The sequence below is a fragment of the Mesocricetus auratus genome, unplaced genomic scaffold, assembly GCF_017639785.1.
Source record: "Mesocricetus auratus isolate SY011 unplaced genomic scaffold, BCM_Maur_2.0 Super-Scaffold_100694, whole genome shotgun sequence".
Taxonomy (NCBI): domain Eukaryota; kingdom Metazoa; phylum Chordata; class Mammalia; order Rodentia; family Cricetidae; genus Mesocricetus; species Mesocricetus auratus.
The window spans coordinates 1,605,773-1,630,790 of record NW_024429268.1 but is presented as its reverse complement, the minus strand read 5'-3'; the positions used below and the strand labels follow the sequence as shown (position 1 = coordinate 1,630,790).

At 37.0% G+C, this 25,018-nt stretch overlaps 1 protein-coding gene across 1 annotated transcript in view; it reads left to right on the top strand.

The window, feature by feature from the left end:
• Positions 1-25,018, top strand: part of Cntnap2 (contactin associated protein 2) — a 2,029,549-nt gene that overhangs the window by 813,373 nt on the left and 1,191,158 nt on the right. The window contains exons 6-8 of the mRNA XM_040740424.1: positions 4,536-4,720; positions 11,229-11,372; positions 13,897-14,161. Of these exons, the coding sequence (XP_040596358.1) occupies positions 4,536-4,720; positions 11,229-11,372; positions 13,897-14,161 (594 nt within the window). The remainder of the gene's footprint in view (positions 1-4,535; positions 4,721-11,228; positions 11,373-13,896; positions 14,162-25,018) is intronic.

The window sequence follows — 25,018 nt, the reverse complement described above, 5'->3', positions numbered from 1 at the left end:
TTACCATTTACTCGCTCTCTGAGGAATTGAGAGAACACGCTTATTAACTTGTTTTATAAGAGAAGAAAGAGTAAGACTTGTGGAAATAAATATTTTAATTTGACTAGACAACTAAAAAGAAACAGAGGAATGGGATATTGGTGGGAGAATGAGGCCATCCATGGGCTTGAAATCCTATCAGATTACCCCACTACTTTTACATATACTGAGACCATACCTATTGGCTTGCTGATGGCATAAGTGAGACTCATATTGTTGAAAATAATGGTCACAGCATTGGCAGTGGCATTCAAAATTCCAGATTGTACAAGGCAGTGATACTTCTTTCTCATGCTTGGATCAGTGTTCTGGGTTTTAGATAGGGGTACTCAAGGCAACATGTAGTCTATGGGTTTTATTTCCTCTGTTGTAACAAAAATTATAAAATAATAATAACTCAACAATAAATGGATAACTAAAATATAAGTGTTAAATTCATCCCCAGAAAAAGCTTCAAAGTTGAAGACTGATACAGTCAGAACAGCCCTTGCCCATTGGATTTCCCTACCCTGTGTTATCTTGGTTTTCCTGGATAGTCTGGATAATCCTGAGGATGTTTTGATTCCTGTGTGTTAGCTTATTTTGATGATTGCTGTCAAGTCTAGGAACACAAATTTAATTAGGGGCTATTTTGTATGTAATAATAAATTTTCATAACCACATAGCTCAGCCTATATATCATCCATATTAAAAGTAAAATTTTTTGAAAATGTGAATCACATACTTATAAAAAATACTGCATTTTTACATTAAAACAAAGTGTATGCAAAGCCAAAGAATATGCAAATGTTATGTATACAGTTTTTAATGCCATTCGTGAAAAACCAATCACACCTCTCTATAACAGTTCCAAGCGTAAAGAGAAAAATATATGCATTGAATGCAAAATATAACACAGAATAGAAAACTTAAACACTAAGATATCAAATACTTCATCACATCAGTTATAAGCATAACAAACAATGTAATGGAAGGTAAAATTTTTTGTTGAACTATTAAGTGTGTCTTTTCAGGGTTTATGGGTAAATGACAAAAAGGATCTTATTTTTCTATTCTTGTAATAAAGATATTTGGTGGGAAATTATGTAGCCATATAGCTTCAGACATTTGAAGTAGTTTGCATATTTTAGTCATGCAGCATTTTAAAAAATGAGACTTTATGAAAAAGGTTTAAGCCCAAAGATATATTTTTGAATATTATTTCAACATCTGAATTTGGAGTTAAAGTAAAATTTATAAAATTATATTGGTCACATAAAATGTGTTTAATTTTATTTTGTTTTAAACAAGGGACTCCTTTTATATGCATAACCATTTTGGCCAGGGTGCATATGTGAAAGTTTTAATTCTATAGAAGTGCAGTATGTGTCATTCAAAGACAACTGCAGTATATAAAATAAACTGGTCATCATGGCACTTTGAGTGATGAGGACCCACTGGCCTGTAGTCTGTTTACCACCCATGCAACTTCTGAACTGTGACTGTCATGACCCTGCAAGATGAGCATGACCATCAGCCACATGCTGAATGCCAGATCTGGGCACTCTTGGTGCATAAATTCACAAGTAAACATAAATAAAAATACTAAAGAATGAGTCTAGGACAGTGATGGAATTACCACTTTTGTGAAGAAAGCTTTGGGAGATGTTTACCATAGTTTGCCTTATGTTGGGACAACTTTGAAAAAGCAAGGTGACTTTGGTGCTATAGAAAGTGTGAAGTCTGCCAGTGACCTTAGTTCCCCATCAGGAGACTAATCAAGTTGGCACAGAGTGATTTCCTTTATGAGGATAGATGTCTGATCAAGATGATACTGAGCTATCCTTCAGTGCTAGGGAGAAGAAGCACAGGACAGATGGATAACATCCAGTGAGGGATGAGCACAGAACCCTCAAATAAACCATCACAAAGTAACTCCTTCAGCATGGATAGAAGATGTGAAATAGCTTTTGCAAGCACCAATGGAAAAGTAGTTACTCTCAACACTGGTAATGGAGGAAAGCTTTCCTCAGCTGCGTAATTAATTGCAGATGAGTCCTATGTATGACTTGTTTTGTAATGTCTTAAAGTAGATGTTTACAAAGGAGGGGGTAAGTGCTGGCTGTCAGGGACTGGATTTTTGTGAATTTCATTTTCCATTTCAAATATAATTTTTTGGCCCACTCCTCTTCCCAACCCCTTTGCCTTCACTCAGCCTACCCACCACCCACTAGCCAACGGGTATGGCTTCCAATGTGGAGTCAACAAAGCCTGACACATTAAGCTGTGGCAGGACCAAGCTTCTCCTCCCTACCACCTGCAGCCCACCATAAGTAATGGGCTTGGTCCTACTGCCAGGGACCCCTGGTGGGGACATTTTCTCGACAGAGTTCCCTCTTACCAAATGACTCAAGCTTGTGTGTCAGTTAGACATAAAATTTATGAGTCAAAAAATTCCATGAGCCAATGCAAGCAACAAGTCCTGTTAAGTGCTGAGCCATCTCTTACCCCCTATAGTATTCTCTTATACAACAGCAACAGTGGTTAGTTTCAGAAGATAGGTCACATCAATGCAATACTTGTATCTATTCTCTACATTCCAACTTTTGTCATATGAGCCACAAAGTCTTGATTTTCTATGCTAAAAAGTGACAATAAGAATTCTACATGTCAGGATAATAATAATTATATTGTAAGTCTCAATATCATAGTTCATCTCACTTGTATCCAGTCCTGGATGTACGTCAAAGACTTGAAAATCTTCTCATTGGAAAATACTGGGAGTGCAGAAAAGTAATGTGTTGTTCAGAGACAGGCAAGGATGATGTTCTCTTAATTTTATAGTGAGCGAGCTGCATTGGGTGTGCTCTTTTATCCAGTCAGGAAGCAGCTCTGTAACACAGTGTGAAACAGCTAGACTATTCATTGTCATCAAGAAACATAACTAATATTAATATATCAAAGGTTTCACATTAAATATATATAATCTGAATATGTATATAGCATACATATGAATAGTAAAATGGTTGTATATGGAAAAACATCTAGAAGGAAATAGATCAAACTATTTTGAGTAGAAAATTAATTTGCACTGCATTTTACTTGTTGGTCATATTATTCTTTATCTGTAATCATGGACAAGGATTTGTTTTGAAGAGTGGGGGGGGGCTTGAAATTCTTTGTAACACATAACCCGGTGGAATGGAAGGGAAAGGTTGAGTGGGGGAATCAGAGCCCAAATAAAGGCATTTTTAAAATACCTGTCTATGTGAACCTGGGTACACATACATGCCACAGCTGAGTTGTGTCTAAATAAATTTGTTATTTATTTATGGAGGGGAGCACATGTATGTCACAGTGTACGTATGAAAGTCAGAGGGTAGACTGCAGGAGCCTAATCTCTCCTACAACTGGGTTCCAGGAATCCAACCCAGGGAGGATGTCAGTTAGACAGAAATTGCCTTTACCTACTAAGCTACTTTTCTAGTTCAAGATATTTATTTTTCAGAGTTGTTTTCATCTTACTCTTCTCTAATGAAACCTGTAGAGCAACCTTTGAAAATCAACTGTGGTTTATGGAGATGTGACATTACCTTTGTGAAACAAGTTGCTCATTCTATGATTTCACCACAAAGAGTTCATTAACATTTCACTAGGAAGTAGTTCACTTCCAAAGTTTTATTGGCTGGCTTGGATTCATGACAGCAGTAGAAATAAACCTACTCAAGAATCTACTGTCATTTCTCAACAGCAGGTGAACATCCTGCTTCTCAGACACTTTGTGTGTGTTTCCAATAATGAAACTTAGGACAGCCATGCTACTTAGACTTATTCCTCTTTTATCTCTTCTCTTGTCTTTCTGGCCTCCTAAAGGAGCACATTGGTGCATGCATGCTTGCGTGTGAGTGTGTGCTTGTGTATGTACTCACATACTCACACACACATATATATGCACATACACATACATACACATAGGCATGATTTCACAAATGAATGCATGCAAGCAAACACACATATATACATGTGCATGCATACATAGATACATAAACACACAGGCACACACACACACACACACGCACATAATTATCACCCAGACACTTTTGATTTCATCACCATATATGAAGGAACAAGATTACTCTCCCCATTTTGTAGGTCAGCAACCAGATTCAGAGCAGTAACCAGGTTGTTCCCACCTAAGTATCAAACTAATGTGGTGGCACCATCAGATCCCAGGTCCTCTGTCACCTAAGGCCATGTGACACTGAGCTGATAACACCTACCCACCCACCAAAACTTACCAGAATTCACAATACTGTCCAAAAATGTTTGAATTTTCTTTTTAAGTACCAGGTGTTTCCTCACTTTTAGTAGATTTTATTTATATCTACTGAAAAAAAATCCTTGCTCTCTTGTACTCCAATTGTGTATTGACTACACATTATGCAGGGAAGATCTGCCCCAATGCATCATGGGATATGTGGTTAATGTCTTAATTCCCTTTTGCTTCCTATGCACAGGAAGCAACCAGCTTGGGCCCATCTATGGCCACACATCTGTGACATCAGGAAGCCTGCTGGATGATCACCACTGGCACTCGGTGCTCATTGAGCGCCAGGGACGCAGCATTAACCTGACGCTGGACAGGAGCATGCAGCATTTCCGCACCAATGGAGAGTTTGACTACCTGGACTTGGACTATGAGGTACACTTAAGGATGCGGGACAGTAACGGAGGAGGAGGGAATGCACGCGATGCTATCACATTTTATTAATTTCGTATCTGTTAGTTACACAGTCAGCTCAAGGCCTTTTCCTTCCTTCTCGATAGAAAGGAGAAATATTTAAATCTAATTTACTTAACAAGTTATATGTGTAGTTGTGTGCATATTATTTATGTTTTAATTAGTAGATTCCTTGTATTGAAATAAGCTTTTTCTTCTCACCTAATATATCCTGATTATGATTTCCACGTTCAACTCCTCAAAGTCCCACTCTACATCCCTTTCACCCATTTTTTTCTCTTATTAGCAAACAAATAGGCAGGGCTGGAGAGATGGCTCAAAGGTTAAGAGCACAGACTGCTCTTCCAAAGGTCCTGAGTTCAAGTCCCAGAAATCATGTAGTGGCTCACCACAGATCTGGTGGCCTATTCTACTGTGCAGGCACTACACTGTGTATATTATAATAAAATAACATCTTCTGTAAAACAGAAAGGAAAACAAACAGGCTAATAAGGGTGATAATAAAATAAACTAACATATCGGAATAGGATAAAATGAATGGGAGGAAAAAAGCCTAAGCAGAGACAAGAAACAGATATAGATGCAGAGACCTACTCATTGGTACATTCAGGAACCATAAAAAAGGAACACTAGAATGAAAGTCATAATATATAAACAAAAGACCTGTAGGGTAAAGAGAGATACATACTTGAATAAATAAAATGAGTTAAAAATAATTCAAGATTTAAAAAAGAAGGAAATCCCTGGCATGACATTATGATAAAAGAAGCCTCCAAAGATGGTGTTTAGTCATTTTCTGTTGGCTGTATACTTTCTGGACATGCATCTCACCCTTAAATGTAGTTTGTTTCACCAGTGAGGCCACTTGTGAAGGATGATTTCCAGTTATAGGAATTAGGAAACTGGGTTAGGTGTGGGAGCATGTGTCCACTTCTCATTTCAGCTCCGAGGCGCACCTGGGAGAGACCTGTGCTAAACGTGTACTTGCTGCCTCAGACTCTGTGGTTTCATGTATGCATTGACTCTTGTGTTTAGAAGGTCCAGTTTCCTTGTTGTCCTCCATCTTCTTCGGACTGGTCTGAAGTGCCTTTGGAGAGTATGTTTGGACAGAGTTAAGTGCCCCCCCAGGCTCCATCTACTAGAAATCCATTTATCTTTACAACTCCAACATCCTAAGCACCAGATGTCTCCACATGGACCCCTGTTCCAAACCATCACCATTGGCAGTGGGTTATGACATCTCTGACTCCTGAGACTACGCAGTTTGTCAAATACACAAGACACACCAGGTTTTTCTATTATATTAAGTAAAATATCTTTACTTCCAGTTGTTATAAAAGAAGTAATGTAAAATGTGGAATATTTAAAGAGTTGTCCATGAAGATATGTTTTAATTTTTAAATAACAGAATATTTTTAAAATGCCGTGGACAATGAGAATAATCAGAAGGTAAACTGGCCGCTGTGCCTGGCACCCTAAATTCAATCCTGAATTGAATAAATTACACTAAGTATTCTGGAAAAAGAGTATGAACTCTTGCAAACTGTCCTCTAATATCAACAAGCACAATGGATCACATGAGTGCTCGCCCACATATGCGCATGAATAAATACAGAAAATTTATAGTAACCTTTAAAAAATTCAGTGACCCACTTGATGACTAATGTACACACACACTTATATGCACATGCGTATATATGTATATGTAATAACATTATAACATTCGAGTTAATATATTATGTTTAAAGTAAATTATCAGAGTAATTCAACACAGTCCATCACATCTGTCAATAGTAAACATAGTGTTATGTGCAGTAAGAAGAAAGCACTGTATCCTGTAGAGCAGCATCCAAGCAAAATGAAAAGCTCAGCATGTCACTCAGCTAGAGGCTTAAAAACTTTCTTGGTTCATGGAAATAGTAGAGTCTTAATAATCTTCCGAAGTTCTAATAATCTCCCCAAAGCTTAGGTGGTTTGAATTACTTTAAAATTTAAGTCCTAATAATTTCATAGCCATTTGCAAAATTCCCTGTCTTTAAATAATGGTGTGACAATGAAAGAAATTAAGGTATTTGAATACTTTTTCAGATTTGGGCTCTAATTTTATACTAGCATTCTTTTTCTGGTCAACTGCTGTTCCAAAACTCATAACAGAAAGTTATGAGACAAATCAGGCCAAAATATAATACAGGATTGTCCAGCCCCAAAGGCAGTGTTTCACACAGTGTCTAAGAGATGCTAAAAATTGTGATGCTTTCAAATGTTTAGTATACACTGAAACAAGCCCTGAGGTTGCTATGAATATTTGTGTTCCTTGGAATCTACATGTGAGAAAGTGAAAATCTATGTGCACATTGTGTGTGTGTGTGTGTTACCCTCCAATTATATGTAAAAATTCAATAATGCAGAATGTGCTCATCATAACAATTATTGGTGAAAAATATAAATTGATAGGTATAAAATATACTTTATATGTGAAGGGAGACATAATAACATAATATAAGCTTAAGCATAATTACTATCTTCCAAAAATACCCATCAACAAATGATTACTAAAAGAAGCTGTGAGTTTGAAAGACAGCATGTCAGACACATAAGAGGGCTTAGAGGGAGGAAGGAGAAGGGAGAAGTGATATGATTATATTATAATCTCAAAACTAAAATAATTCTTTGAATAGTGAAAGAAGACGAAAGTCCAAGAAATGTGAATCTCCTGAAAGTTGAGCAACATCTCTTGTGACTTACTGTTCCAGTGTGTTAGAGAACTTGCAGATGAATTATTCATCTTCCATTAATAAACTTTGAAGTGGCACAGAATACGGGGACATCCGGAAGCATTAGCCATGGGCAAACATAATTCCAATTTTCAAAAACCATAATTAAAGATTTGGGGTCACAGACCCTGTTGAGTTTCTGATTAAATCTGTGCATATTCATGCACATGCAACACGTTCTATATGAGGTCGACAGTTCTAGGATTTCAATATGTCAAATCATTTTGTATACAACACAGTCTCATGTTTGGGAGTCTCAGCTATTGACTAAAATGAGTTGTCCGAAGAGGTAGTATGAGGAAATATAAATTTACTGAAAATGATGAAGATTGAATTATTGTTTCTCATTGGTAAGCTTGTGTCTAGTAACTCTCTTTATGGGAGCAGAAGCTATTGTTATAGATAATAGTAAAAGTGGTTGTGTCTACTTTTGTATTTTTCATAATAGCTAGAAAAGATACTTTATGTGCTATTTAAAGAAATATGAGACCTGTTAAGAAACAGTATCAGAACAGTTGCCCATGTCTCTTTGATGTATCAACAGAAGAAAGCAGATTCCAACCACACAAGTTGGTAAAATTTACTTCAAACCTAATATAACACACATTTTGTAAAATTCATATTGAATTATTAAGCTGTAGTATAAAGAATGAAAGAACTAGTATTCTCACAAACACTGTCCTGCTCCCCTCAAACTATTTGATTTCCATTCATTTTTAGTTAAATTAGAAACAAGCTTGCTTCACATGTCAGTCTCAGCTCCCTCTCCCTCCCCTCTTCCCCCCACCCCCCACCAACTTCCCATCCTCCACCCCATCCCCCTCCCCTCTCCAAAGTCTGTCATATCATTCTGGGCAGGGTCTAGGCCCTCCCCCATGTGTCCAGGCTGAGAGAGTATCCCTCCATGTGGAATGGGCTCCCCAAATCCATTTGTAAGCCAGGCATCAGTCTCATGCTGGCCTCTCAGTCATGAGTCTGGGGTCCATGAGCTCCTGGTTGTTCAGGTCAGCTATCTCTGTGGGTTTCACCAGCTGTGTCTTGACCCCTTTGCTCATCACTCATGGTGTGACATGAGTAATTCATATTCCCTTCATATAATAAGAAAATAAGATCATATTTCTCCTAAGATCACATGATATATTAGTTAAAATTTTATAAACATACGTATTTGTATATATGCTTATATAACTGATGCATGTTTATCTTTTTCACATTAAAGCTATCCCATCTCCTTTTGCAATTAGTCTAGTTTCAAATGTCATTCCACAGCAGTCTCCTTTTCTCCTGTGTATATTTTTATCCTTGTGGCAAATTACTCCAAGAAGGACATCTGCATTCCCATGTTTATTATGACCAACAGTCAGGAAAATAGTTTAAAGACTCTTTCTTCCCCTTTTAAGACCTTGGAGTGATATACATTCAACCAATGAAATACTGTAAGAGCAAACTACTCCCCCAGAGGTTGATAAATGGTGTGTATGTTCACTTGAGGACCATAGAGCTAACTGGGGAGAATTAATACTTTATTCTAAAAATGATGCAAAGAAACCACACTAGAGGTGTCTACAAGCATTTGCTATACCCAATTAACTGGCTACTAAGGGTTAAAAATAGTAATGTTTTTACTGACACTACAGAAACTCCCAAATAATGACTTTAATCTGATAATTGAAAAAGGGCTCTACCATCATAATTTTAGGATATATGATCCAACATTTGCATTTAATCGAGGGCACTGTAAGAGAAGAAGAAATAAATGACAAACTAATGAGCAATTACTTCCAGGATGAAACTGAGTTAGATATGCCAAGCACCCTCTAACCCTCTCCTGCAATGCTTCAGTGGGGTACTTCCCGTGAATGCGCATCCCTGGTTACTAAAAGCAGAAAAAATTTATGGTGCATTTGAGTTATCATCTCAGTGGAAAAACAAAGCCCCGGTAGAAGAAAACACGTGCATGGAAGGAACAAATCTGTGATGTGAAACAAGTAGAACCATGTGTTCAAAATGGGATGCTGCCAGCACCTAACAGATTTTATGAGCCAGTGAGAGTTTGGCAAGCAATGGCACTTGTTGACAAGCCTGATGAACGGAGTTCAAACCTGGGACTCACGTGATGGAAAGAGAGAACCTATTCTGCAAGTTGTTCTCTGGCCTCTATATATGTATCATAGCATGCAGATATGTACACACACACACACACACACACACACACACACACACATTCATGCAATAATACCACTAATAATTTTTTAAAGGAAAACTTGAGATGTATTACTGTGAATTCCTTAAAAGTGATGAGCAAAGAAACTGCACACAACTATACACTATACAGCATTTCACTTTATCATTGTGGTTACTGCCATCAGTATCAGGATCAAGTTCACAGTGCTAAGAAAGGCCAGGCACACTGTGACTTTCAAATGATGTCTCCATGCATCTACCATTTTGAATTACTCTATATTTTTCCTCTCATGAATTCCTAATCATACACTATGTGTTTTAATTTATTCTTAGCTCCTCTTCTAATGTATGAACTCATTGGGAGTGATGTATATTCAGCTGAACATGATTAATAATACTTAATTTTATTTTAAGTGGGGCCTTCTTAAAAACATTGTTTTGTAAACCATCATTAATTTGTCTTTTTCTATAAAACTAATTAAGCATTTTAAATGCCTCAGCACCAAATAATAGAACATAATTTACTCATGAGCCTCCTAGAATGCTGAATATTCTTGCCTTATATCAAATAAAGTCCTCACTTTTGAAAATGCGTCAACAATTGCTTTCTCATTGCAAACTGTAAAGGAAAATTAAAAATGATGGCCCTGAAAAGGAAACATCTGCTTCATAGACATTGACACTGCAACTACAATTGTACATTAAGTTTATTTACTAATTCACTATTAGTATTGAGTATTTCTTGCAATACTGATTAAGTATAATTCTGTATCATCCTATATTATAGCGACATATCTTGAAAGTAGTGAGACACACAAGGGAGTAAAAAGCATATCCCCTATAACAGTGATGCCCAAAGGAGCACATTAAGGACGATTGGTCTCATCCTTAAGGTCAGCAAGATCTATAAAATGTGTAAAGCTTGACTGCTCAACTTACAGCCCCTGTGCCACAAAAGTCCCTAATCTACACACTAATGATATTTTTCAGCTATTTCCTATACTCAAAATAATTCTAATGAGCCTTTGACTCAAACAGCCATTAGGCATCATAGAGTCCACAGAGAGTAGCTACAGTATTCCTTGCTTTAAGTTACACTTTTATCAGCTTATTATATTAGTGCTGGTTGTTTTGAGATTACTAAAGGCATTTATTGGTAACATGTCTTTGAAAGATAAATATAAATATATAGTTTTAATATTCCTTGATAAAATAAAGTTGCTAGATAAAATCATTTGAAAATACTCTCAAGATAATTTATAAAAATGCCTTTGGTGTTTAAAAATTGCAAGGCAAGTTTGCTATTTATTGGTCAAGTTATAATCTAATCATTGGAATTAATGATTCCATTAAGCATTTCAGTAACGATGTAATATAATGAGCAAAAGATTTGGTAGGCAAGATATAATGTTTCCTTATTTTTGACTGAGATAAAGATGCCTGACATTGATTGTGTTCATAATTTTGTATAGTTTGTTGTAACAAAATGCAAATATTTTTTTTTCTCAAAGATAACATTTGGAGGCATACCTTTCTCTGGCAAGCCAAGTTCCAGTAATAGGAAGAATTTTAAGGGTTGCATGGAAAGCATTAACTACAATGGTGTCAACATCACTGATCTTGCCCGAAGGAAAAAATTAGAGCCATCCAATGTGGTAAGAATCCAAAATATTGATTCATTTACAAAATTCACATGAACTTTTTTCCCTTGGTTATTTTTTATTTAATGGTTTTCTCATTTTACATACCAATCCCAGTTCCCCCAATCTCTCCTTCTCCTGTCCTCCCCACCTCTACACATCCCACTCCTCAGAGTGGGTAAGGTCTCCCTTGAGGAATCAACAAAGTCTGCCATACCAAGTTGAGGCAGGACCCAGCCCCTCACCCCCTGTATCAAGACTAAGAAAGGTATCCCACCGTAGGGAATAGGCTCTAAAAAGCCAGTTATGTGGCTTGATATGTGGGGGGGAGGGGAGGCACTGGCAGTGGGAGCAGAAATCATCCCAGGTGCATGAACTAGTTTTCTGGAACGTTTATTTTAGGTGACATTGAATAACAACAAATGTCTAGCCTTTTTCACCCCGTTTGGGCTCAGTTCAAAAGTTTAAAACAGTCATTGCCTAACAGTGTGTAGATACATGACATACTCAGAACACAGACTGACTTTGAGTCAAGCCAATCTATGAGCCCAATGGTTTCAAACTGTCCATATGAGATTCGTAAGAAAGAGGATAGAGTGACAGGGGTGGGGGGAGATTGGAGAGGGTGGGAGCATAACCACAATGAATTGTATATATATGTGGAATCATCAAAGAAGAATATTAATGTTATATAAAATAAGTATCAGAGTACTAGCTAAATAAGGGATTCAGTAAAATAATTTTTGAACTTTGGTGAAATAAAAGAGTGGGTCACAAAAAAAAAACACATGTTGAGTTTCTTCTGGATCTCTTAGAGGCTCATTTCAGATTGAAGAAGACCAAATGGTAAGGATGTTTTAGCAGTCTCTGTCTCTATGTACTGTTGGGTAGTCCCAAAGATAATAACAAATGTTTTCGTGGAGCTTCACAATAGCTCTGCTTACAATTTCAGAGGCTTAGTCAAATATCACAGCAGGCAGCTTATTGTGAGCATTGTGCTGAAGCATTAGCTGAGAGCTACATCTTGAAATGTAGGCAGAAGGAAAGAGAGAGGCACTGAACCTGGAATGGGCTTTTGAAACTTCAAAGTCTGTCCCCAGTGACACACTTCCTCTGACAAGGCCACAAATCCCTATCTTTCTAATCCTTTCAAACAGTCACATTTTTTGGTGACTAATCATTCAATTATACGATCCTATGGCGGCCATTACTCAAACCACCACACACTATACATAAATGCTGACCAATATATACAATGTACTGTTTACACAAGCATATATATACCACACATGCTATACGCAAAAATAAACACATAGACCACATAGCAGCACACACATGCCATGTACTATTCACACACACATATGCCACATACAATAATACATAAAGACAAGCATATAATATGCACATCCATGAACATGCAGTAATATAGCAAGTAATATACATACAAGCACCTATACTCCATATTCAGTGCACAAAACAATATTCTATATGCTCATATAACAAATGCTGTAGTTATATACAAACACACACACACATATATCCCACATACTATTCACTCACATAAACACATACAGTCCATCTATTATGTGTTCACACAAACACACACTATACATACTACACACAAACACATACAAACACACACATACTTTTTAAGCTTTGGATATAATGTCACAGGGGTCCTTTCACTGTTAGCAGAAATTGGTGCTTTAGGAAAAACGTGTAAAACGCAAAGGAAAGAAATAATATTTCTATTCTCTTTTTTTAAGTAAAAAGTTAGTCTAGTATTGGTCCTGAGATGTATCTATTTGGTACTCAAACTACAGAGCACCAAACATGGGGGTTCATTACAGAGGCAACGTAAACTACAAAGCATATTGAAACTATAAAAGGCTCTGAATAGCCAAACTATTTTATAAAGTATAAGGTGTCTACAAATATATCCTATTTCAACAAATTATTTGTCAGCAAACACAGAATAATTTTTGTAGCAAAATCTTCACACACACTGGAAACATTAGGAAAAATCTTGAAACAGATCATTTTGTTACCATCCCTACAAAGTTAACATTTTATAAGAAATTTGTTCAAGAAGTTAGTAGCTGTTATTTCTGTGAAATTCACGCAGCTCCCTGTAGACTCCTGTCCTTCTCACACCCACACCCTCCTGGTGCCTACATATTATATACTACTATACATAACATATATCCATCTACATAATTGAAGGGGAGACACACAGAGTTAATAAAGGTCCTTAAAATATGATGATAAAATTAAAGAAGACCATAGTATGCTCTTCCCATCACAGAAGACTATTAAGCCATCAGTCTCTTGACTGGCACTGCTTGATACACTCTGAACTAGATGTCCAGCTATTGTGTATTGGGTCTACCACTCCAGGAAGTTCCATCAGGATCCGTGTACAAAGAAAATCAGGCCAGGACGCTAGCCCTTAAGTTTGGTACAGACTCCATCACTCCTTGGACATTTGTAGAACCACATCTTTGTTAGTAGCCTCACATAGATGCTTGTTTATTTGTAGGGGAATCTGAGTTTCTCCTGTGTGGAGCCCTACACAGTGCCTGTCTTCTTCAATGCTACAAGCTACTTGGAGGTTCCTGGCAGACTGAATCAGGACCTGTTCTCAGTCAGTTTCCAGTTCAGGACTTGGAATCCCAGTGGTCTCCTGCTGTTTAGTCACTTTGCAGATAACTTGGGCAATGTGGAGATTGACCTTGTGGAGAGCAAAGTGGGCGTCCACATCAACACCACACAGACCAAGACAAGCCAAATCGACATCTCCTCAGGTCAGTGGTATCTGCTTGACATGTACTTCCCGAGACTGCTATTGAGAGTCCCAAAACAGAGGCTATTTGCCCTCCCTCTCTCCTCTTTCTCCGGATCACTCTAATTTTTTATTGGCACTACAGGTTCATGATTAAATGCACTACATTCTACTTAAGAGAAATGCTGAGTTTAGAGTGTTGGCCAGGGAGAAAGTTGGTTGACTTTGAATTGTACCATGTGAAAATTCTGATCATGCTAGGTGCTGTGTCATACTTTACATATTCCTCAGCAAGCATAGTTTATATGTAAAATCAAATAATATTCGTAGTGACATGACAGTGTTTGGTATAGTTTGACTTGAAAAGCATTCGGATAGCCTTACTAGGTATAATATTCTACGAATTCATTTATCAGGTTAAAGTAATGGTTAATTGCCTCAATCTAAACTCCAAAGTGTCACTCCTAGATGTTTGGCAGTTGTTAGTAAAAAGTAAGCGACTGGTAAATACAAAGCAGAATAGCAAATTGTATATGTCAGCTGGGGAAGGTGGGCTTGACTTGCATTTGGCACTGTTTTAAATGGGCATTGTGATGATGTCATAAGATGCAGCTTAGGGTATACGGCAAAGTGAAGACAAAGCAGTACTGGAAAATTCTTAGATTGATGTGGCATTAGGAGAGATGGCATTGCAAAGTGAGATGGTATTAATCAAGAAAAAATAAGGTGCAAGTTGGAATAATGTTAAATAACATTTTTAAACAAGTTTCTGTAGTTATTCCTTGAGGGAACATCAGTTACACGTCACTGTAGTATACAAAAAGCAATGAAAAATAATAGAGTTAGGAGACTTTGTCTTACCTAATGATTTGGGGGTACACTCCATGATGGCAACAGGTGCATGAATCAGGTAGCTATATGCATTTGGTGCACAGAGAAAACAGCAATATTTAACTTGCAAATAATAATTCAGATACAGGTTGGAGACAAGAAAGTAGCATTTATTGAGCACTTAATACAGATATGCCAATTACAAAGCAAGGAGGTCATGACAGATAAAGCAGGTGTGCAACTCCCTCTGCATTTTGCAATACGATATGTTCATTCTGTAAGTATTTTGCAAATACCTGATACCCTTTCTAATGCACCAAATTAATTCATTCATCGCATGTGTTCATCTGTGCTCTAGGCTTCAAGCTTCTGCAGGGTTGAAGTCTTCCTGTATCTTGAGCCTTCATATCTTCCAGCAGGGATGTTACAGGAATGATTCTCAAGTTCAGGACATACTCCATGAACTAGCTCTTAGTAAGATGCTCTGCTGAAGGAGCCTATCTTCTCATACTATGGGCTCTGTGAATCTGTAATGTCAACCTCTGTGGACTTTACCTGTTCACCTAATAACTGTTCTGAAGGGTTGCTAGTGAATTGTCTAAATGCGAAGACACCCTGCCTGTATTCTAGTTTTATATTATTTTTTAATTTTGTTTCCTACATGTCCACTTAAAATGATTAATCAACCTTTTCATAATATTTTCTTTTCTGGTAGCATTTTTGGAGATTCGGAGCAAATAGGAAATACCTAGAGGCCCAGAATAAGATAAAACAAATAACATAAATGACTTATACAGTTGAAAAGCAGTCTACTGCCAGGATTAAAAACTCTTTTCTAATGGCTAAACACATAAAAGTGTTAGCATGTAGTCCTACCTCCTGGCACTATCTGAGCAAACTAACTTGCTCATGTGTTTCAAAGCAACCAAATCATTGTGTTTGAAGTAATATCTTCAACACAGTAATTATTAAACTTGTTCATTTGGTTTAATCTAACTCGTGTCTTCAAGGTGTTATCTAGTTTAAGCTGTGTAAAGAAACAAAGACTGAACAAAAGAATCAAACTAAAACAATGTGTAAATAAATATTTATCCATACAACAGTAACTGATGTTTTTTTGTAAACTCAGCTAATAGTTGTTCTTAAAGATAGAAAATAGGACTTCAGAATAATTCCAATTTAGCCAAAAATTGTGTAACTTGAACGAAGATATGATATCTGAATATTTTAAAACATTACCCTTAGTTCAGTGGAGTGTTTCAAATGAGTATTTCCCCTATAAGTATACTAAGAATGAAGGTCATATTATGATTACAAACATTTTTGAAAAGTGGTATCCATAAACAGAAAGATAGTCACTATTAACATGTTGCATCCAGTTAACAGTAAAATGCCTTCCATGAAATCATGAAGAACTGAGATTAGATTCCAAGTATTGATATGAAAGTTAGGTGTGGTGGTGGCTGTGCCCTTAATGACAGTGGATACATGTCATCTGTGCTCTAGGCTTCAAGCTTCTGCAGGGTTGAAGTCTTCCTGTATCTTGAGCCTTCATATCTTCCAGCAGGGATGTTACAGGAACATCCCTGGCCTGGCTGGCCAACCAATGTGGCCAATTGGCAAGCTTCCATTGCACTGGCAGATATTTCCTCTCAAAATATTAGATGGAGAACAAACAAAGAAGGCACCTGACGTTGAACTATGGACTGCACATGCTTATATATTAATTAGAACACTCACATACAAACTCACACAAGGATACATACACAAACACACACACATTCAAAATCTAAATAAAAATAATTTTAAAAATTAAAATATTGACAGGCATCCTTATTGTTAATGGGCATCCTTTGGATATATGCCTAAGAGTGGAGTTGCTGGGTCTTATGGTAGCTTTATTCCCATTTTTTTGTGAAATCTCCATACTGATTTCCAAAGTGGATGTACAAGTTGACACTCCTACCAGCAGTGGATATGTGTTCCCCTTTCACCACATCCTCTCCAGCATAAATTGTCATTGGTGTTTTTGATTTTAGCCATTCTGGCAGGAGTGAGATGGTATCTCAGAGCTGTATTTCTTTGACTTCTTCTATACCTATTACTCTCAGGTTTGGCTCCTTCATGGGGTCCCATATTTCCTGGATATTTTGTGTTAGCAATTTGTTGATTTTGAGACTGTCTTTGATTGATGATTGTATATCCTCTAATGAGTCCTCAACACCTGAGATTCTCTCTTCTATCTCCTGTATTCTATTGGTGATACTTGCATCAGTAGTTCCTAATTGTTTACCCTGCTTTTCTATTTCCAGCATTCCCTCATTCTGTGTTTTCTTTATTGTTTCTATTTCAGGTTTCAATCCTTCAACTCTTTGAGTTGTTTCCTTCATTTGTTTGTTTTTTGTTTTCTTGGTACTCTTTAGATTCTTTGAGAGATTTGTTTATTTCTTCAATATTTGTTCACCTTTTCCCCCATTTCATGGATTTTTGTTTGATTTCTCTTTATGTGATTTCCTTGTTTCCTCTTTGAGGTTTTCTATCATCTTCATAAAATTATTTTTAAGGTAAAAAAAAATTAAAATATTGACTCCCAAAGAATACAGAGAAACCCTGTCTCGTAAAACCAAAAAAAAAAAAACTTAAAATATTGAATCTTGTTTCATAGGAAACAAGTTCAACAACATCTTTCAAAATTCAATTAAGTATACAAATCACTGACTGTATACAGTAACACTGAGAAGAGAGCCCAAAGCACTGTTGTTTTGTCTCAATAAAGGTACTATACATGTATCACGTTACTTATATTATTACCAGCATAAGAATTGAAAAATATCGTTTCATTGTGCTTCGTTTACGAAATACCTTTGCTTGCGAACATTCTTTATCCTTTTTATTTAAATTAGAAACAAGCTTGCTTCCCATGTCAATCCCAGCTCCCGCTCCCTCCCCTAGAAATCTATAAGAGAAAAACGACCCGCCAATATCATTTTGTTGAACACAAACAGAGCAGGGCACTGAGAAGTCGATTCAGAGTTTCTCAGATACTGTTGAATGCTTGTAACTTCTTTCTGATTTCAGTTAATATATTCCATGTTTAGGTTGAAGGTAACCAGTTGATTCAAGCCCCCCTTTTACTGTCTTTTATGATGCAGTTCTAGAGTATTGATTTAAAGTAAGGTTTACGGTGAAGAGTATAGTCTATATGGCTCACATTCTCCTCGCAACTTTCCTTCAAGTGATGATGACTCTTCTTTGTACATGTTAGCCCTTGGCAAAACACTCAATATGTAAATTTAAGCAAACTCTGGGTGACCTCAAAATTTTCAGGTTGAGTTATCTTTCCATGGAAATGTTTTCTACTTTTCAAAGTCAATTTTAGAAAAATATGTCCACTATATTTTTCTAAAAATTAAACATGCAGGTAAATGTTTGTGCTCTAATTTTAGGAACAAACAGTAAGAATTGGGAGAGGAGGCTGCTGAAAAAAAGCCTAAAGGGCAACATCTGTTCTCTACGGGGAATCTTTTAATTTTGTCTTTTATGTTGAGAGTTCTTGGTTAGATGGACCCAACTATTGGTGTGTTCCAAATAGTTTGGGTCAGAGCAGAGTAAGAAAGCATCTTATGTCACAAACAATATCTACTGATGCAATGTCTTAAGAAATGAAATTAACCTTGATATTTTAAGCATGCTATAATTATTTAACACATACTTTCTTTTCATTTTCCCATTAAAATAATTTATATTATCCACAACAATGATTTCATTCCCTTAGTATACTGTGGTCAACACAGGCCTACACATCTGTCACATAATTTGAAGTACTGAAATGCCTAAAAGCTTGAAAGTAGATACAGTTATTTACTCCATTTTTCATTTGGGGAAGTTAGATGTGTCTTCTAGACATGACATTAAAACTTTATGGAATAGCAAAAAATAAAATAAAAACAACTATTAATGTATAGTCTTTTAGATTTAGCAACCATCTGAAATAAGATATTTTATTTCAAAATACCTCAGTGTTATGAAACCAAATGTGATCAAATTCTTGAAATAATAAAAAATCAGCAGTGTTGTCCTATAGTAATAAAGTCATGAAATGTGACTTGTCAGAACATGTATATAAAGTAAATGTGATTTCTGTTATATTCTTTTCTTACCTATTTTTTTTTGAAAATTCAATCCCCATGCATGAGGAAAGGGTGTCTTTCAGAAAAGTCATTCTGCATGGTTTTCTACTCTAGACCAGCTGTTTGGCTCAGCCCCAGTACACAAGGTCCCTTGTTTTGTTAATGTATATTTTGCTTCAATTATAGAATAGTTTGGAATCTAAACTGCTTCAGAAATCTGAATTCTGCAAGCATCACATTTGTTTATATTTCATTCTCAAGAGAACATCTTTTGTGGCCCTTTTCCATTTACTTGTCTTTCGTAGTAAAATTCCTCTGGAAACCTTTGAGTTCCATCTGGGTGTGCTGTAGACAGAATAAAGGGTTTGTTCATTTGCTGTGTGCCTGCGAGCAGCTGGGGAGTGCCGACATGTTCCCAGTTGAGTTTGAGCACATGCATTTGCTGGGGGACAATCATGGCACAATAAACTAGTGAAAACACTCTTCTCTTCATTTGTGTGAACATTTTAAAAGACAGCCACCCCATTAGCATTTCTTTCTGTACTAGGGATTAGTTTCTTCCTTCCTTTCTTCTTTCCTTCCTTCTTTTCTCTCTTTCTTTCTTTCTTTCTTTCTTTCTTTCTTTCTTTCTTTCTTTCTTTCTTTCTTTCTTTCTCTTTTTGTTTTGGTTTTTCCAGACAGGGTTTCTCTATATTGTTTTGGAGGCTGTCCTGGAACTCACTCCGTAGACCAGGCTGGTCTATAACTCACAGAGATCCACCCGCCTTGACCTCCAGAGTGCTGAGATTAAAGGCTTAGTTTCTAAATTTCAGGTAAAGTAGTTTTTCTGTTTAATGTTTTAATGCAAATGGATTTTCAGTTCTGTGATTTCAAGTTTTACCATTCCCTAAGCAACTTTTAACACCTGAAAATTAAAATAATAGGGCCATGAGAATACTAATAGAGTGTAGCTTTGGCTGCTGACCCTGAACACCCGCATTATGGAGGAATAAAAATAACAGAATCCTACAATTTATCCTCTGATCTCCACATGCATGGCATGGCATATATGTGTACAGTGTGCATATGTACACATAAAAGTAAATAAAATGTGATTTTTAAAATAATGTGGAGGGGGAATTAGTCTTTGACAGGGATGATCTCCACAATAGAGTACAAAATACCATATTATCCACCCTAAAATAATGTGGATGCAAGCAACACTAAAAGAACTCAGCAGAATATGTTTGTGTATTTACATGTGTATGTGAAAATAATTTAAAAAATGGGTCATGAATTTAAAGGGGCATGGGCAGAATTGGAGGGAGGAAAGGGAAGTGGAAAATAATGTAATTATATTTTACTTGAAAATTTAAAACTGTAATAAATAAACTTTAAATGTAACATTAGTAAGTATTTCATGCATTCCAAGTGAGTTATGTGAAAGTGCTGTATATCAAAGCGAATGGGAAAGTCATACCTCATACTTTTTTGTATAGCTCAACACTAAACTGTAGCTAGTAAAGCCTTTAAATTGTGACTTCTAAAAGCCAAACATGGTGGCACATGCTTGTGATATCATTCAGAAGTATCGCAAATTTGAGACCAGCGTGAGCTACATATAGATTCAGTCCAGGTCAAGGTCAATGCATAGAGTGCTGGGTTGTAATTGGTATACAGATGTATCTGTAGACCTATAGATATAAATGTAGATGTAATTGGAAATAACCATCATAAAGTGTGCTGGTTTCCCTCTCCCCAGTTCACAAATGGACTTGCTGTGAGAGCTGCGTGGCATGAAGTAAAAATGGTCTGAGGAAATGTTCTCTAGCTCCTGGCTAGCGTCACCCAACTGCCTTTCTATTATGCCTGAACTCCCACTGTGCCTGTGCTGACATCACACTAGCTGCATAGAAATTTACTTTCGATTATGCTTCATTTCATGCTGCTATGTTTTCCACAATACATGCAATTATATCCCAAGATGAGAAAAACAAAGCGGGTAGGGGGGAGTCTGGGGGAGTTTCATGATATTAGGCATTGACTCATTCTTCACAAAGCAAAGGGGATAATTCAATGTATAATCACACACCAGGTTGTCATGCCCATTCTAATTTCTATAGGATTTGTGGGATAATTATTTTCCTTTTTGTGGAGATTATAAATAAGACATACTTGCATGTATAAGTTTCTAAACTGCTAAAAGAATAAAAATAGAAATTAACTGCAATGGGTGAAACAGAGGGGAAACTGCTGATTTTAACCAGGTCATGTTGTAAAAGTTTCACTTTAGTGTGAAAATAACTAAAAAAAAGTAAAACAAATCCTATATAACTAGTACAACTAGGAGGATAAAAGTAAATGAAGAACAGCAAAAATGTCAAAGTCCAGATACATAGAAGTTAAATATATATGTATATAGCTGAAGTTATTCCAAAATAAGAGCAAGTAAAATAAAAATGGGAGAAGGCATCAAAGAAAATCAAATTTGCTGAGACTGCTTCCTTTTCTCCCTTCCTGAACTGGGAACTGAAATTTGGTCTGGCTTGAGTTCACACAGGTTTTGTGGATGTTGTTTCAACAGTTGTGAACTCTTGTGTCCCACCGTCCGATTCTGTCTGGAAATCTATGGTTCATTGAAGTCATCCCATCTATATCTTTTACAGTCTTTTCAATGTCTCTTCTGCAATGATCTCTGACCCCTGAGGGGTGTATTATAGATGCTCCCATTCAGGGAGGCACAGTCTTCTCCAAAGTCCCCTTGGCCAGTTGTGTGTCTTTATGTTTACCAGCTTAGCAACGGTCACCGGTGGCTGTAGGAAGGAAAGTTAGTTTTGAAGGATACAGTCCTTGGTAGGTCTACCATGCTCCAGTGAAGGAACACACATCAAAGAATATATAGGCAGCGCTAATTGGACTCAATGGGTTTAAAAAACAATAGGACAAAAAATCATGTGGGTATGGAATTAGAGATGGATCCAGGAGTTCAGGGAGAGGAATGAATATGATCAAAATACAGTCTCTGAAATTGTCCATTAAAAATCATTTTAAAGTGTAAAGGCTGATTCTTTTTCTAAATGAGATTAGCAATCATGAACCCAAGCAATGCAGATCTATACAAAGGAAAGACATCTTAGTCAAGTTTGCTGTTTTGCCTTTGAATAACTTAGAGCGGATTAACAAATGATAGCCAGCAGGTATGAAGCCATTTGGAGGTATAGATTTTTCACAGTCAGAAGGAACACAGAAGGTTCTTTGGGGAGGAACTTCCCTTTCCCCATGCTGCAATTTCCTAATTAACCTCAAGATAAGGGATGCTTCAGAAAAATTGACTTGACCAGGAAATTCTTACCATGGGTTACAAGAACCTATGATCTCCTACCTTTGTTCATAACACGTGGACTAATTGGTAATCTATTGGTTTGGGACTTTAACTTATGCAAATGGACCTGTTTGGTGTGAGAGTTTCCTACTGGTCTGGCAAAAAAAAGCCTGGGGAACACATAAATTGATAAACACATTTGAAAGAACGGTCTGGAGGCCTATGATTGTATTCTTACTTGGATGTATACAATTTCTTAATCTCTTCCCTTTATTTATGAAAATTGATTTGGGAAAAGATGTTGGAGGTGCTGTTGGAGGTGGCTTAGAAAGTAGCAATGTTGGGCAAACATGGTACCAGGAACTGGATCTGCATCTGACTCTACCTTGAACTATGATTCAATTTAATGTGTCCTGTCACCATGACACCCTTCCCTGGAAGCCTTTCCAGTCTGAGCATGGACCCTTTGTGTGTTGACCAAACCTCTGTGTTGATTCCGAGTCTCCTTCCCTTCTCCAGATGCTATTTTCCCACTCACACCTCATGATTCAGTTTCCACAATTAAAATTCAGCTCATATCATTGCTACAGCACTTATTAGCATCTGACATTTCCTGAAAAATGCTGATAACCTGCATCTTGCATCTACAATTCCTATTAATATAAGCTCTTCAAGGCTATTTTTTAGGATTCTGTCTCTCTGGGATCCACTCAAAAACTGCACACTCAATGAAGAGCCTCTATGTAGAAGATGGCACTTGTTACTCTTATAAGGATTCTTCTCAAGTTTCCTGGACACTGGAGCACTGCTCACCTCTGAGTTTCCCCTTCTCATGCCTTGCCATTATATGTTTAACCCTCACATCACAGCCTCGACAACAAAATACTATTAACAATGAATGTTGCTGACTTCTTTTAACATGGATTTTTGCCACCTCAAACTCTTGAAAGTGTCAGTCCTTTTTGGAATCCTCCAGGCAATACCTTGCTTTCTCCTATCTTCTCTATCTGCAAATTCCTACCACTTCTTGGCATACATAACCCTAAGCATTCACAACATGTGGTATACCAGGGAGAGGTAGACTAGAATGGAAAAGTAGAAAAATGTACCCAGTCCCTCAAGCTCTTAGGCATAATTAAGCATGGATGACAGTAGATATCAGATACCAGCAGCAGGGATTTTACATCTATGATGCTTCATATATGGTGGAATCAGAGAACTGAAAGATGCCTAGCTCATCTGAACACAGAATCCTCTATGAGAATCCAGTAAAAGAAGGGGTGTCTTTAGAGTCTAGAGGCAGCTGACTCCTCCATTGAGTTTAACCTGCTGAATGGTCTCTCTTCTGAGGAGGTGAAATGTTGGAGTAAATGAGGCTTTTTTGTCTATGCAGATGTGTCTCCCATCATGAAGACAATGATTTAGTCTATGTTAATAGATAATTCTCTTGAAAGATTATGCTTTGCCTATCACGGTTCCTTATATTAATTATCCAACTTAAAGCTTCAATAACCTTGAGGTCAGGTTTTATTGAGAAATCTTTGTAACTCACCGATATCAATGGTAAAATCATTCTTCTAATTACCCAAGTTCAAAGCTGTGAGAGAAAAATCTAATTTTGCTCTCCATCTTTGCATGGCATATGTAATGATGTAACAATTACTAACAGTGTTGTGAAGTACCTTGCCTATCTATCATCTCCTTCCCTAATTCAGAAATTCATTGCTTGAAAGGATAATCAAGGCCAGCTTAATTGACAAAAGAATGATTGGTTTTTCATTCATTGGCCTATTTCTTATGGCATTGGAGTTATATACATGGGTCCTGGCTGGTACTGATTGAGTTCCTCCTCTGTTCCAGCATTTTTTTTTTTGGTTTTTACAAGACAGGGTTTCTCTGTATTGTTTTGGAGGCTATCGGTCCAGCCCGGCCTCGAACTCACAGAGATCTGCCTGCCTCTGCCTCCCGAGTGCTGGGATTAAAGGCATGGGCCACCACCGCCTGGCTCTGTTCCAGCATTTAAACAAAGACAATGTGCAGACAGTAGTCACATGCTATAAGAGAAAGACCAAAATCTACACCAACTAACCAGTGAAGAAGTAGACATAGAGATGAGTAACCTCTTTGGGCTCTCATACTATTGTAGAGTATTACGTTTCAGAGAATGTGCATCTAAAGTCATCATTTCTTCTTGTTGTATGTCATGACTTTCGCACCTGATAAACTTACTGGTTGACACCCTGGTTTGGGTATTATGGATGGTGACATCTGAAAACTTTGTTGAATACAGCATCCAACAGCTGGGATGACCTCATTGTGTCTCACTGGGATTCTCACAGAAGACTTTCAAGCTATTCCAACTCCTCTCCTTCAGGATTCCAGTCTATATGTTTAAAATTCAATGAAAACATTTTTACAACTGTTCATTAATGAAATGATGAATTTAATATTTGTTGCCTGTATGACAAGAATATGTATAATCTGAGTCCATCTAGTGTAGTCCATCCATCTTTATCGCCACTTTCTTTTATTTTAATGTATGCATATATTTTTCTGTGTACATGCATGAGTGAGGGTACCATGGGGGCCAGAGGAAAGTGTTGGACTTCTGAAAGCT